The sequence below is a fragment of the Equus quagga genome, chromosome 11 (assembly GCF_021613505.1).
Source record: "Equus quagga isolate Etosha38 chromosome 11, UCLA_HA_Equagga_1.0, whole genome shotgun sequence".
Lineage (NCBI taxonomy): Eukaryota > Metazoa > Chordata > Mammalia > Perissodactyla > Equidae > Equus > Equus quagga.
The window spans coordinates 27,261,026-27,276,804 of NC_060277.1; the positions used below are offsets into that span (position 1 = coordinate 27,261,026).

The 15,779-nt window shown below is 40.5% G+C and overlaps 1 protein-coding gene across 6 annotated transcripts in view; it reads left to right on the plus strand.

Annotated features, from left to right (window-relative positions):
• The first annotated feature begins 822 nt into the window (after window positions 1–822).
• ATG5 (autophagy related 5) overlaps window positions 823–15,779 on the plus strand; it is a 121,146-nt gene continuing 106,189 nt past the window's right edge. For 3 of the 6 annotated variants that reach the window (XM_046677002.1, XM_046677004.1, XM_046677003.1), the window contains exons 1-2: window positions 949–1,087; window positions 9,830–9,995. In XM_046677002.1, the coding sequence (XP_046532958.1) occupies window positions 9,888–9,995 (108 nt within the window). In that variant the 5' untranslated portion in view covers window positions 949–1,087; window positions 9,830–9,887. Of the gene's footprint in view, window positions 1,088–9,829; window positions 9,996–15,779 lie in introns of all 6 variants that reach the window. The other 3 variants (XM_046676999.1, XM_046677000.1, XM_046677001.1) reach the window with 3 other exon arrangements.

Sequence of the window (15,779 nt, forward strand, 5' to 3'; positions counted from 1 at the left end):
TCACAAATGCAAATGTTTCTCAAAAGGGCAAGCAAAATCCCAGTCCTCGGAGCCTGCTTCTCATCTGTAGTTTTAAAAATAACTAGCCTAAAATCCTCATCAATAGATCCAACTGAAACACTCTTTAGGACTAAGTTTACGAATTGCTTGTTATTTTCACAAACAGGAAGTTGTTGGGTGGATGGGAGGGCTTCTGTACTCTTGTATTTTAGTTCTTCTGTTAAATATGGCTATTAATCCCTGCCGTGGCTCTGACAAAGTTGAGAAGATCAAACGAGAAAATAGATACGAAAACATTTTGAAAACCGTTTTATTAATATTATTCAGTATTTTTAAAAGTCCCTGTCTTGGGGCTGGCCCCATGGCCGAGTGGTTAAGTTCGCGCGCTCCGCTGCAGGCGGTCCAGTGTTTCGTTAGTTCGAATCCTGGGCGCGGACATGGCACTGCTCATCAAACCACACTGAGGCAGCGTCCCACATGCCACAACTAGAAGAACCCACAATGAAGAATATACAACTATGTACCGGCAGGCTTTGGGGAGAAAAAGGAAAAAAATTAAAAATCTTAAAAAAAAAAAGTCCCTGTCTTACAGAACTGTCACGTTAACCTCCCCAAACACCAACGACTATGCCACATGCGCGGGACTCCTCTAAGAGGGTAGAAGCTGTGAACTTGCCAGCGATTTGACCCCACCTTCATAAACTCAGCTCCGTCTGCGCATGCTCAAGGGCTGCTCGGGTCTCCTTGAGGGGTTGGGCCAAACTCGGAGGGCGGAGCGCGGGCCACGTGGGGTCCCGTGACGTCATCTCCGGGCGCCGAGGGTGACTGGACTTGCGGTGGGCTTCCAGGGCTCCGCGGCGCTGCGGGTTGAATTCGCTGGATCCCGGAGGGCGGAAGTGTAGCAGGGCTAGGCTGCGACCTCGGCGCTGGTGTCTTCTGCGGCTGCGCGGGCTCCCGGGAGTCCTGGCTCGCGCGCCTCTGCGGGACTGAGTGTCAGGCACCCTGCGCCGCCGCCTGGCCGCAGCCCAGGACCCAGGCGTCTTCACCGGTGCAGGAAGCCGGAGGAGGAGCCGGCGCTTCTGGTAGGGTATGTGTATGTGTGTGTCTCCCCAGGGTGAGGAAGGGCCCGGAGGAGAAGGGTTGGGGAGGTGCCAGGTAGGTGTGGTAAGAAGGAGGGGCGAGTGGCGGGCGAGAGAAGCGCTCCCTGGGGCGGCGGCGGGGGAAGGTGGTTCCTCCGGGGGAGGTGGGGTTGGCCAGACGCCGCCCCCCGGGCCCTGGGCCGGCCGGAGGGTGTAGCCTGTGCGGTCTCTCTGGGAGTGTGGTTTGGTCCCTCCTAAGGTAGGAAGCCCAGGGTCTTATCGCAGGCTCTGGAGTTTAGTTCAGGACCTGCATTTTCGTGGAACAGTTATTTAAATCGGTTACTTTACAGGCAGTCGATTCTGTCCGAATTCGATGGGTATCTCCTCCATTCTCAGTGGCATTCATTCTCATTTTAATGATAATATTTAGTGCTGACAAAGCCATTTTCTGTTGGCAGAGCACATTCACATACTTTAATTGTAGTTTGGATTGTTTTCAAATCAGACCTGAACTTGAGGAACCTAGGGAAACTGGATTGGTTCTAGATTTTTCTGAGGGGTGGGGAGGCACAGCATGTCTTGAGCGAGAGTCAGAACCCCGAGACTCTCAAACAGCACTGAACGTCCAAAGCCTTCCAGAATTTCCTTGATAAATCTAAGAGTCTTTGGGACTGTGGCTACTTAATCGGAATGGAATTATTTGTGATTTCCATAGGGGGAGTTGTTGGTTGAATTTTGAATTTGAAGGTAACGATGTTGGGCTGAGGGTAGTAGTTGGGGGGAATTTTAGAATTTTACACTAGATTTGAGGGTGTTAAGTCAGTGCTCAAAGGTATGCTGGTTAAAATTGGGGGAAGTGAACAGAATGGTACTATATGGATATGAGTTTTTAGAATAATGTACACATTTCAAATGTGGGTTAGCTTTGTTAATTTAACAAATACTGAGTGCCTCTTATATGCCAGGCACTGAACAAGTAAACAAAACAAATGGTGAATGAAACAATAAAATTTCTTGCCATCATGAAATTCACTTTGGGGGGGAGACATTAATATAGAAATTAATTAAAATATATGTCAGGTGGTGAAAGGTGCTAGAGAGAAAAAAAAGCAGTGAAGGTGAGTGGGGCATGCTGGTGACCTGCAGAGAAGGGAAACTGCTGTGGTGGCCTTAGAAAAGATACTTGAGCAGAGACCTGAAAGTGATAAAGAAGGGTGCTCTGTGGGTATAGTGGAACCAGCCATCGAACAACCACAGAGTCCTTGAGCTGGGAACACACTAGCCTGTTTGGTTGGAACTGAGTGAGCCAGAGGGGAGAGAAATAGGTAGTCAGGTCAGAATGGGGCTGTTCATGTAGCAGTTTGTAAGAACTTTTAGTTTTTACTTTGAATGAGGTGGTAGGGTTTTGAGTAAAGGAGTAAACTTACCTGACTTGTTTTTAAAAGCATCTTTCTGATTGCTACATTGTCTGTCTACAGTAAAGGCAGAAATGATGAGACCTGTTACTAGGCTATTACATGTATCCAGGTTAAAGGTCATGGTGAACTGGATCAGTGTGATAATAGTAAAGGTGGTGAGAAATGGCCAGATTCTAGACTTGTGTCTAAGCTAGAGCCATCAGATGTGAAGAGGGGTCAAGGATGACTCCAACGTTTATGGTCTGAGCAACTCAAGTTACCACTTAGTGATTTGGGGAAGACCACAGAGTAATAGGGAGAGGAGGGAGGAAGATCTGAAATCGTTCTCAGTTTTGCACAGGCTAAATTTTCAAATGAAATGTCAATATGCAGTAGTATGTATGCATTGGAGTTTAAAAGAAGCCTGAGCTGAAGATACAAATGTGGAAATCGTTAATGTATAAATGAGGAAATCGTTAATGTATAAGTGATATGTAAAGCCGCCAGAGATCTCCAAAGGCAGGATTCAAGGACTGAGCCCGTGGGGCACTTCAGCGTTTGGAGGTTGGAGAGGTTAAGGAACTATGCCCCAGGGTGCGGGTGGGGCTGTTTAGTAATGGCATAGAAGGAAATAGAAAGTCAGATCATTAGCTGAGAGAATCAGGAAGGAGATGTGAAAATTTGGAGAGAGAAAAGGTTTGAAGGGTCGATCTAGGACAGTGGGAGAATAAATGGACTAGGGAAATGTAGAAACACTGGGCAGTACTCAGGGCCCACTTTTGAGGTCAGTGTTCGTGAATTTAAAGGGAGACCAGCCAGCGTAGCTTATTATTTTTAGATGTTTACAAGTTCACTACTAGTAGGTATTTGATAGTTTAAGTAATTTCTAGGTAGCTGAGGATTTTGTCAGCAAAATAGCTTCAGGTAATAGGTTAGCTTTTCCTAGTTGGTAATGTGAAAGGGACTGTTAATGGTGCGTTATATTTTTATCATACTCACTGTGCTGTTCGCTCCATGTTGTTGGTTGAGCACCTGCTTTATTTCAGGCCCGGAATTAGATGCAGAGAATACAGCAGTCAAGAAGTAGCAGCACCTGCCCTCAACAAGCTTACTTCTAGTATACTGCATCATAGGTTGGGATTTCTATGCTTCCAAAGCATTGCCTTCAAATTGGATGCATGGCAATGATAGTGTAGTGTGTGTATGAGAGGGAAAAATATTCTTCTAAAATAATGAAATTTGCTGAATTTAACGTGTGATTGTACTGATTTGGAAAAGAGTTTAGGTGGAAAACTTTCCTAAGTAGATAGTATAACTTTTGGATTTATACATTTTAGATATTTATATTTTTTCAGTTGTTTCACAGAAATTCCAGAGCCTGCTCTATACTCATTATGCTAATATTGGGGATACTAAGGTAAATATGACTCAATTTCTGCTGTCGAGGAACTCACAGTTCAATGTGGGGAAGGGCAAGAGAGAGATAAGATAAACATAACTGCAGTGCATGGTTATAACAGGCTATTATAGAAGTCATTAGATTGGAGGTTGCTTGGTGGAAGGCTTCCCAAGGAGCTGATGTTAAGCTGACTCTTAGAGAATTAAGAGTTGGCCGAAAGAGGGTGTTCAAGCAGGGGGGCCATGGAAGCATGAGGAAACCATATGTTAAATACATATACCATTTATTGAGTGGTTGTCAGGTGGTAAACACCCAACAGCCCCCTGAAATTAGAATTATTTTCAGTTTACAAATATGAGGTTCAGAGATGTCAGGTTTGTTATTCAAGGACACACAGCTTATAGGTGGAAGTCAGGGTTTAAACCCATGTCAGTCTGATTTCAAAACCCCTTAACTACCTTACTGTATTGACTGCTGTCAGCGTTTAAATCTTCCCTGTCCTTATTCTTTATCCCTTAGCAAAGTTTTCACCAACTTCTTTCATTCTTCCTTGGAAAAACCTCATATCTGTCTCTCGTCTATCTGCTGTTACCAGTCTAGGTCAGGCACTCATTAGTATATGCCTTAATTGCTGAAATTGCTTCCTGGCCAACCTCTCTGTGACTCGGGATGTCCTTTTGTGCACTGCTACCAGATAATTGGTTTTATTTCACCATTATAAAAACCTTATAGGCTCTCTAGCCTTGTTGATGTTGCGAACCCACCATCTTCCATTTGGCATGCTTCATGATCTAGTCTCACTTTACAGATTTGACATTAAAGGAATAGTAATTGCTTTTATCTCTCAGCACTTACTGTGTGTCCAGTACCATGTCAGACACTTTATAGACTTTTTTTTTCCAGAACGACCTGGTGAATTTTACAGGTAAGGACATGGAGGCTTAGTGAAGTAGTGCCTTGCCTAGGATTGTGAGTAATATTAAAACGTGTCACTCTGTCAGCTCTTTCATTATCTACTACTCTTGCCAACCCAAAGTTTCCTAAAAAGTTGGCACACTTCCTGCCTTTGCTGATGTTGTTTTGCCCTGCTTGGAATATTTATCATCTTCTCTTTGCCTGTCCATATTCTCCCCATTCTTCAAGTTCCATATCTTTAAAATTCTTCCCTAGACCTATAGGATATATTAATATTTTACTTCTTTCCTCTTCCCTTCTCCCTTATGAAAGCTCCCCCAAAGTAACATTTAATTAGAACCGTGGACATTTTGGAGTTGGAAGGGATGTTGGCAGTCGGTATGGTATGATGGAAACAATACGAGATTGGAAATCAGATAAAACTTTCCTATAAGCTTATAAGTGCTGTAGTAGAGGAAAAGTAAAGGTGCGATGAGGAAACAAAGGTTCTGCCTGAGTCATGCATTGAAGAAAGGTTATTTTGAGCTGGATCCTGCAGGATGTCTAAGTTGGAAGAGAAGGTGAGGAAGGCTACCTTAGAGTACGGGACCACCAGCATGAGCAAAGCCATGGAAAAGGAAATGAAAGTGCATACATAATACGTTTAGTAGATTCAGAGATAATACCTTCTGAGCAGTGCCTGAGGTTTTATTTATTTATTTATTTATTTTGAGGAAGATTAGCCCTGAGCTAACATCTGCTGCCAATCCTCCTCTTTTTGCTGAGGAAGACTGGCCCTGAGCTAACATCCGTGCCCATCTCCCTCTACTTTATATGTGGGATGCCTACCACAGCATGGCTTGCCAAGCGGTGCCATGTCTGTACCCAGGATCCGAACTAGCGAACCCTGGGCTGCCAAAGCAGAATGTGGGAACTTAACCGCTGCACCACCGGGCTGGCCCCATGCCTGAGGTTTTAAAAAGTTGTTATTTTTATTATCACCATCGTCATCATCTTGTATGCCCTCAGGGCCTGCCACAGAGTTGGGCATATCAAGTGATCAAATGTTTATTGAGTCTGTAGTCCGTGTCATTAGCAATGCTCAATGCATAATTTTATTTTCCTTTACTCTTATAATTCCTATTTATATTATGTAATGCTTTTTTTGTATGTGTGTGGGGTAGATTAGCCCTGAGCTAACTGCTGCCAATCCTCTTCTTTTCGCTGAGGAAGACTGGCCCTGAGCTAACATCCGTGCCCATCTTCCTCCACTTTATATGTGGGACGCCTACCACAGCATGGCTTGCCAAGCGGTGCCATGTCCACATCCGGGATGCAAATCAGCGAACCCCAGGCCGCCGAAGCAGAATGTGTACACTTAACCACTGTGCCACTGGGCTGGCCCCTATATAGTGCTTTTGATTATTCTTGCTTCTTGAAGTCTTAATGACTTTTAAACGTTTTTTGAGACGTGCTCTTGTTGGTTTTGTAAATTATGGTGATAGATACACTTTATAGTACTATATTATAGGCATTGTTCTAAGTGCTTTATGTGTATTAATTTAGTTTTTGTATGTTATGTGCTAAGGCCTGTTATTCCAATTTTATAGATAAGAAAACTGAAACACAGAGAAGTTGTGACTTACTTGAGATCACAGTAAGTGGTGGAGCTAGGTTTTGAATCTAGGCAGTCTGGCTCTGTAGTCTACATTTTGAACTCTCACTTTGTAGTGCCTCTTGAGTTAAATTTTGTTTTTCTGCGTCTCTTTTGAAAAGGCTGATTGAATACTCACATCCTTTAATTGTATTCCATGTATCAGCCAGTTTTTCTTGTACATTTTTTAGTTATGAGTATTCATTAGACTAGAGACATGCTTTCTTACATAATTCGTTATAAATGAACATGTATAAATATTGAAAGATTAACATTTTGTGATCCTGTAAATTTGGGTCTGTGTATTTTGAGGCAGTAAGTAGGCTTGTTTGCAGTTTTTTGTAAATCTGTTTTGTAGTTTCTGTTTGTTTTGTGAAATCTGCATTGACTCTACCACATTACACGTTTAGCTGCCTTGGCTTAGCTCGTCCCTTGAGGTCCTACAAGAAATATACACATAAGAAACAATGGTATATGGGAAATAAGGTACCAATTTATCTTTCACTGGTTTTGTATCTTAAGTCCTACCCCAGAACTTTGGTAAAGTCTTATGGTCCAGCCCAGTTTACCAAAGTTCTGCAGTGGGATTTTAGGTACAAAACCAGTGAAAGAGAAGTCCATACTTGTATCACTGTTGGGGAGAGTCTCCCAGAACAAAGAGAAGAGGGAGATATTGGCCATTTCTTTCTACTGTTCTGACACATGGAAGGAAGAGGCAGAAGAAAATGCCACTGAAAGAAAGAACACAAGGGTCAAGTGCTGTCATCTGGCAGTGTAGAGGGGGAGAAGAGAGCCACACCCACGTGCATGATACTTTGCTTTCTGGTGACCCCTGCCTGTTAATAAATGAGGCTCAAGTGATGTCCTGGAATCTGGCCAGATTATTATTCCTTCCTGAGAGGACAGTGGTTGGAGAGATGCCCATAGAGATGCCTTTCCTTAGGTGGTCATACCCACTTCAATTTTTGATTTTCTTGTGAATTAGATTTTCTACCTATTTTTCCTCAGGAAGAAAAATCATCCAATGTGACAATATTGATTGTAACTTTTAACTTTAAAATTGTATTTGAATCTTTTTAAGATCTCTTAGGAAAGTAGCTCTTTGCCTCAACTTTTTTTTCTTTGTGAGCAAGAGGATCTCAGTTTTAGCTCTTGGTTAATTGGATGTATCATGGTTACAGAAACCACTGTTTACCACCTTTATCAGACTCAAGTTTAGATTTACTTTTTTGTCATAATTCAGATTTCCTTATTTTCTGCCACCAGTAAATTTACTCATAAAGAACAAGCTATTAATGTAATCAGGAAGTAGTGAGGTCTTTCCTCTTTTCAAGGAGTTAATTTTGTGTGATTTGTAAACTTCGGAATTTTCTGTAGAGTTCAGAAACTCAATATGTTGTTTGAATTTGAAGCCTATGGAGGTGGAGTTATGTGGAGTTTGAATATATGTATCATTTGCTTAAAATGTTGTCTTTTATGAATATATTTTAATACAAGTTGAAACATTGTGGTGTGTGGAAAGAGCACTGAACTCAGTTCAGGTGTCCAGAGTTCTTACCCTGGTTTGACTGTTACTTAGTGTTCTTGTTATGTTGGGCAGATTTTTTCACCTCTTCCCGTTTATTTACCTGTAGATGACATTGTCCAATTGACCTCTACGGTGCATTTGAGAATAGTGATACAGGGCTGGACCTGTGGCCGAGTGGTTGAGTTTGCGCACTCTGCTTCAGCCGCCCACAGTTTGGCCGGTTCGAATCCTGGGCGCAGACATGGCACCACTCATTGGGCCATGCTGAGGCAGCATCCTGTGTACCACAACTAGAAGAACTCACAACTAAAATATATATACAACTGTGTACTGGGGGGCTTTGGGGAGAAAAAGGAAAAATAAAAAAAAATCTAAAAAAAGAAAAAAAGAATAGTGATAGAAAATTCAGAACTCTACAAATATATAAAATGTTAATATTTTATATATTATATATCTGTTAAATATGTAAAATATATTTAATAACATTTTGGCATTGGTCATTGATTTTGGCCTTGTTCAGTGGAAGAGAAAAGAGAGCAAAAAGCTCTCAGTGTTAATAATTGATATTTGGCTAAACATTTAAAATGTTTCCATAAGATACTTTATGATAAATTATGAATTAGGTAGCCTATGAAAGATGAGATAATAGGGGCCGGCCTGGTGGCGCATCGGTTAAGTTCGCACGTTCCGCTTTGGCGGCCTGGGGTTCGCCGGTTCGGATCCCCGGTGTGGACATGGCACTGCTTGGCCAGCCATGCTGTGGCAGGTGTCCCACATATAAAGTAGAGGAAGATGGGCATGGATGTTAGCTCAGGGCCAGTCTTCCTCAGCAAAAAGAGGAGGATTGGCAGCAGATGTTAGCTCAGGGCTAATCTTCCTCAAAAAAAAAAAAAAGAATTAAAAAAAAAAGAAAGATGAGATATATATAAATAAATATACAAGAAGAAGGATATTGACTCTCAGTATCCAGGTGCCAACAGTATTTCTTTCAGCATTTACTCACGCAGTATATTGTGATGTTATCCAGTCGTAGAATATTACTTCTGGAAGATGCTTGGATATTTATGGAGGTCAAAAGTCATGTCCTTCTGCCACACCCAGAATATTTCACTTTGCAGATATAGTGCTATATGTTTTGTATAGGGAATATTATAAGAGTTCAAAGTAGAAGCGTTTACTGTTTCATTGGAAGATTGTGAGCTGGATTTGCAGAGTGCGTAGGATTTAAACAAGTGAGAGAAGAGCATCCTAGTTGGGGAATGGTGCGAGAGCAAAATGTTTAAGGGACCAGTTTTGCTAGAGGGTTTATAAAAAGTATAGTAAATAAGACTGGAAATATTGGTGGAATCAAATTGTAGACAGGATGAAATTTAGAATGGAAATACATTTATACAAAGATTTTTTCCAAGGTGAGAGAGATGTGTTTTTTTGCAGGAAGAGTCAGAACTATCTGGAGTAGGAGAGGCTGAATATATTAGATGGGGCAGAGATAATTATGGGGATGGTATTTTGGAGTTGGGCTGTAAGGAACCATGGGGCATAGTTGAAGAGTTCAGTTTAGATGAGCAGTAGACTCTTTTGGGGCATGTGAGAATGATGCAAGTGCAGTTTCACTTTGGCTGTGGTTCATTAGTTGCATACATTAGTATATGTAATTTTGAATTGGTTACTTCTGTGATCCCTTTAAGCAAATAGTAGCTCTGCATTTAGAATTTGTTGTACTCATTTTTGCATTCATTCTAAAGAATGCTGATCACACAATTTTTTGAAGTGAATAATCTTTATGGCATTCATTTTTTCCTGTAATCTTTCTTTGTTTCAGAGCAGGTTCATTCATTCTTGCAAGGATCTGACTAATGCTCTTCATTTTATTTTCAGTTTGGCTTTGGTTGATAAAAGAATTTAGCCTATATGTACTGCTTTAACCACTGGAAGAATGACAGATGACAAAGATGTGCTTCGAGATGTGTGGTTTGGACGAATTCCAACTTGCTTCACCCTGTATCAGGATGAGATAACTGAACGGGAGGCAGAACCATATTATGTAAGTATGTTGATGGTGGTAAATGGGATATCTAACGTTGTCCATTTTTGTAAATAAAGCTCTAAGCACCTGGAGGCTGATTTTCAACATTTTATAAACACTTAATACAAGCTTATTATAGAAGAAAGCTTAGTAGAAAACACAGGTGAGCAAAAAGAAGAAAATAAAAATTACCTGTAACTCTACCACCCAGAGGAAAAAACCCCACTGTTCACATGCTGATATAGGACCTTCTTGACTTTCTTATTCTTATGCACATAAGCATATATAATATAGGATAATGAGATGATAAGTTATATGCTGTTTTTTAGCAGGATGATATTTTGAAAATAATAGGTTCAGATTTGATTCTTTTGTATTTAGGTGGTTCCAAGCAACTGTTTAACAGATTCTTTTTTTGGAGGGGGCAGTGGTGAGGAAGATTGGCCCTGAGTTACATTGGCCCCGAGCTAACATCTATGCCAGTCTTCCTCTATTTTATATGTGGGGTGCTGCCGCGGTATGGCTTGATGAGCAGTGTATAGGTCTGTGCCCGGGATCCACACTGGCAAACCCTGGGCTGCCAAAGTGGAGTGCATGAACTTAACCACTATGCCACAGGCTGGCCCCCAATAAATTCTTTTTTATAGCTCAATGAACATATGAATGTATGTGTTTTCGTGTTCATGAACAAATATATACTATATGAAATATATTATTTAATAACATAAATTGCTGTATGTAGACTTGTTTGTTTGAGTTAGTGTATTATCTGTTTTAAAAGAGAGTATCAAATATCTTCTGATTTTAGCCTGCTTTTTTTCCCTAAGTGCATATATAATCCAAACTTACAGATCTGTCCATCAGAGATAATAGTATCCTGCCTATTTGCTGACTAGCCCCTAATAGGCCTTAGGAGACATTCTCAGCTGTCATTATTTTAGTTTTTTCTTTTTGTGTCTCAGGTACACATACTGTTTGCCCAAGAGGACCTGGAAAAGTGGAAATGTATTTGTGGTGCTGGACCGTTTCTTGTTTCTCTTTAATAAAGCCTGCCCTTGGCTTTCTTCCTCATCTGTTTGAGAGGCAGCACTGCTCCTCAGCCTGCTCCAGTGGTGGGAAGTCAGGCTGCTGGAGGAAGTTGCTTAAGGAGCCCATTCACTAACTTTTTGGGTACAGGAACGGTTTCATTTATCTCTGCACATCCTCAGCATCTGACATAAGTCATGCAGCTGGTAGATACTCAGTGCATGAAAGTCTCCCCACACTCACATTGGAATTTTGTTTTGTCTCTTTGGGTTTTCTTCCTGAAAATGATAATTTCAGAGGAATTGGGTAGTTTTTTGTTACCAGTACTCGGGTAATCATATTTGATTATATATGTTTGAGTCATTTTAACTTTGGAAATCTCAACAGTTTTCTTTCTGCCTTTAGAAAAACTTTCATAGTTGACAACAAAGCGTGGTCAATAGTTCATTTTTAGGACCATTTAATTTGTTAGATGTATTTTTTCTATTCGTCTGTAATATGGTTTAGGATATCATTTATGTTTTGTTTCTAAAATAGTTTTTTGCTATTTTAATGAAAACTTTTAACATTGGATGGCTTTCTAATAGTATCTAAACAAAGGAATACGTGTGTCTAGAGTTGATCAAAGTGGCAAAAACTGAGAAACACATAATTTAGATCTGTTTACTTTTAAATCAGAATATGATGTTTGACATACGTCCTGCAGTTAAAAAAAAATCCAAGTAAAGAATACAGTATTTTCCCTTCTTTATATGCAAATCTGTTTAAATATGAAAAGACTGTTGGGAGAACTAGAGTGTAGGTTGATTCTAGCTGTTTCTAATTGAACTGAAAATGGCAAAAGGTATTGGGGATAACCGTTGGAGGAAGAGGATTGTCTTGTCTAATAGGTAATCGTGGTTTTTTTTCTTGATTTCTTCCTAATTCTTCACCCAAAAGAAACTCCTATATAGTCATGATTATGTTTTTGAAGAATATTGTGTGACAGGCATATAATAAATATTAAACAAGAAACTAGGGTTTAAAACCATGTAGCATAATCCAGATTTTGCTCTTAAAAATACATACATACTTAAGCATAAGTCAATACATACAGGAAGAAAATTGACGAAAACGTCAGCAGTGGTTAGTCTTAGAATTAGAGGTGAGCATTTTAGTGCCAATGTGGTTTTAGTTCTCCTGTGTCTTGGTTGTAAATTAAGCTTGAAAGTATTTTTAATTGCTTTGGTTTATAATAATGATGATGTTTTAAAGATTCTGGATGAAATGAGGTAAAAATGTCACAGCCTGAGAGCTGGTAGACCTCTTTCCCAGACATTCTCAAAGCTCAGGTGAGGTGATGTGACCAGGTTGTCAACAGGGCCTGAATTCATTCCATTCATGTTCAGTGTCGGTGCAATAAGGATAGATGTATGGGAATGTAGGTTACTTTTTATAATGCTTATAGCTTATTTCTCAGAGACTAGGTTTTAAAATTACTCATACCAAATTTATAATTTAATTATTATTCAAAGAGTCTTCTGGAATTTTCTGTTTCCATTGGAAAAGCATATTCATGTTAGATATATTCCTGCTTGCTTCTGCATTTTGATTTGTTGCCTCTGCATAAATCTTCTTTCAGCCTACATCCTATATGTATATAGTTGAGAACTATATCTTATTTTGCAGGGAATATTAGGAAGGAAATTTGTTGGAAAGTAGTCAACTTTTCAGTTTGTGTTGTTTCTGTTATATTCATTTGAACTATTGCTTTTCATTTAGATCATCCAATATAAAAACATAGAAACTAATTTGCATTCATATTGTATGACTTTTTACCAGAGGAAATCACACCATCAGACACATGGTCAGCAGTTGGAGTGGATCCTGAACGTTACCCAGCAGTCCTTTTATGTTTCCTTAGTCAGCTGTCTCTGTTCTTCTCCATTATGGTTATTTCTCTGACACCTGACCTCATCTTTCACTCTTAACAGGTGACCTCCCTTCCTACTTCACAAAGAAAATAGAAACCATGTGATGGGACCTCCCTTAACTTTCTGTCATTAAGTCTGCAAAACCTGTCTGTACTAATATGCATTTACTTCTCCTTGTCTCTGGTTTTAGTAGAAGAGGTGTCCTTCCTCCTAGGCATGGCCCAACTTTCCATCGTGTTCTTGATCGTCTCCTACCTTCTCAGAAGCTGGTGGTTTCTAATATTCTCCGACCGCCATTCCTGCCTTCTCTATTTACTTTCAACCTCTTCAGCCTACTGGATCCTTCTTTGCAGCATTTATATTGTCTTAAATCCTGCCTATCCTAAAACAACCCTCTGTTGACCCCACCTCCCTTTCAACCTCTTGTTTTCCCTTCACGGCCAGACTTATTAAAAAGGTTGTCCATACTCATTATCTCCTTCCCACCTCCCACTACTTACTTCACTGTAATCACTTTTCCCACTACTCCAACAGAACTCTTCTTGCCAAAGTCACTAATGACGTCTTTTTTTGCCAAACCTAGAGTCTGTTTTTGAATTTTCATTTGCTTGATCTCTCAGCAGTGTTTGATGTTATTGGCTCTTGGCTGCACTTTGTGGCACCGTCTCTTGCTCTGCACTGCCTCATATTCCTGGTGTTCTAGGTTTTTGTGGTCTCCTTTGCCACGTTTCCCTCCTCTGTTTGTTCCTCAGTGTTGGCATTCCTTGAAGCTTTGCCTTTTTTTTTTTTCCACTTCATGTTTTTTCCCCTAGAGCTCTCATCCATTTTTGTGTATTTCTTGAGCATTTTCATCTTGACAACTCCCAGGATTTTTCTGCTGAGCTCCAGTCCTACATGTCTGTCTGCTGGATAGCCTCACTTAGATGTCTTGAAGGAACTCAAACTGAGTGTGTTTGAAACTGGACTCTTCCTCTTTACCCCCAGACAGCCTGGTCATCTGCCATCTTCCCTTCCTATTTTGGCAAGTAGACCTATCATCCAGCTAATTAAGTACTCTTACCAGTTGAGTACTCTTACCAGTTCATCTTTTGTTGCTTTTTTCTCCCATATCCCTGACACTTGGTCAGTAACTTAGTCCGTCTGATTTTACATCTCAAATATCTCTCAAACTTGTGCAGTTCCTTTCATACCCACTGCTACATTGTAGTTCAGACCACTTAAAAACTGATGGATTGCATAGTACTAACTTCCCTGGTTTCGGTCTTGCCCTCTTTCCATTTTCTAGTCTGCAGTTGGAGAAATCTTTTCAAAACACATATCTGATCTTGTCACCTGCCTGCTTAAAACCTTTAGTAGCTTTTCATCATCTTTAGGATCCTTAAAGATCCTGATCTGGTCCCTTGCTTCCTCAGTACTGTTCTGTCTCAACCCTCTAAATTCCTGTCATAGTCATCTTCTTATAGTCCCTCAAATGTGCTAATCTTTGTCTTTTGGTGTTGCTCCATGCCTTATCGCAGTTTCCTCTGTCTGGAGTGAGCAGCAGTATCTCCCACCCCTACTCACACCTGAACATCCACACCCACCCTTGGTGGGCTCACTCCTGTTTACCTTTTGGCTCTTGCCCTAAAATAGACTTCTTGGCAAGGCCCTCCCCCAGCCCCAGATTCCTTTAAACTCCTTTGCTGCTTGCTCTTGTTACAGTCTTTACTTCCGCCCGGCATTCATCACGTTTGTGACTTTGTTTTACCCTCTGTCTTCCTCTCTAGCCTGTAAGCCCTTGAGAGGAAGAACTCTTGCTGTCTCAGTGTTCTATCTTCATGCCTAGTGTGAAGCCTCCCAGTTGAAGTGGAACAGAATTCTATATTTTAATTCTAGATAAGTAAATCTCTAATTTCTTAATTGAAAATTGGTGGACAGAGTAGGATTCGGCTTAAACAATATTACAGGCACCTTTTTCAGAAACATGAGCAATCTATACAACTATGTAAAACGTATTTCTTACAAGCTGTATAGAAAAAAAATGAATCACTTGTGTCATACTCAGCGGGTACTTGACACTGCTAAATGAGGAATGAGAACAAAAGATTCCATGTAGCTGACAATATCCCCACCAGAGGGGGTTAATCCTTTTCATATTAAAACAAGTTAAGAATCTTTTTTTTTTTTTTGAGATTTTATTTTTCCTTTTTCTCCCCAAAGCCCCCCGGTATATAGTTGCATATTTTTAGTTGTGGGTCCTTCTAGTTGTGGCATGTGGGACGCCGCCTCAGCATGACTTGATGAGTGGTGCCATGTCTGCGCCCAGGATCCAAACTGCCAAAACCCTGGGCCACCGGAGGGGAGTGCGTGAACTTAACCACTTGGCCATGGGGCCGGCCCCCAGTTAAGAATCTTGAAGACATTAATTGAAGTGAAATAAGCCAGACACAAAAAGATAAATATTTTATGATTCCACTTACATGAGGTACCTAGAATAGTCTAATTCAAAGAGACAGAAAGTAGAAAAGTGATTACCAAGGGCCTGGAGAAGAGGAGAATGGTGGAATTATTGTCTAATAGATACAGAACTTGAGTTTGGCATCATGAAACATCCTGGAGATGGATAATAGTGACGGCTGCACAAGAGGGTGAATCTATTTAATGCCACTGAACTGTATACTTAAAAATGGTTAAAATGGTAAATTTTACGCTAGGTACATTTTACCGCAATTAAAAAAAAAGAACTTAAAGTGAACCAATGAGATATACCTAAGAAAAGAATGAGTGGGACAGTCTGGATGTAGAAGGCAGAATGATGTCTTTTTGCTGCTACTTTCTTTTCATTTTTACCTATTTAAATACTTACTAGATAAATCCCATCTAT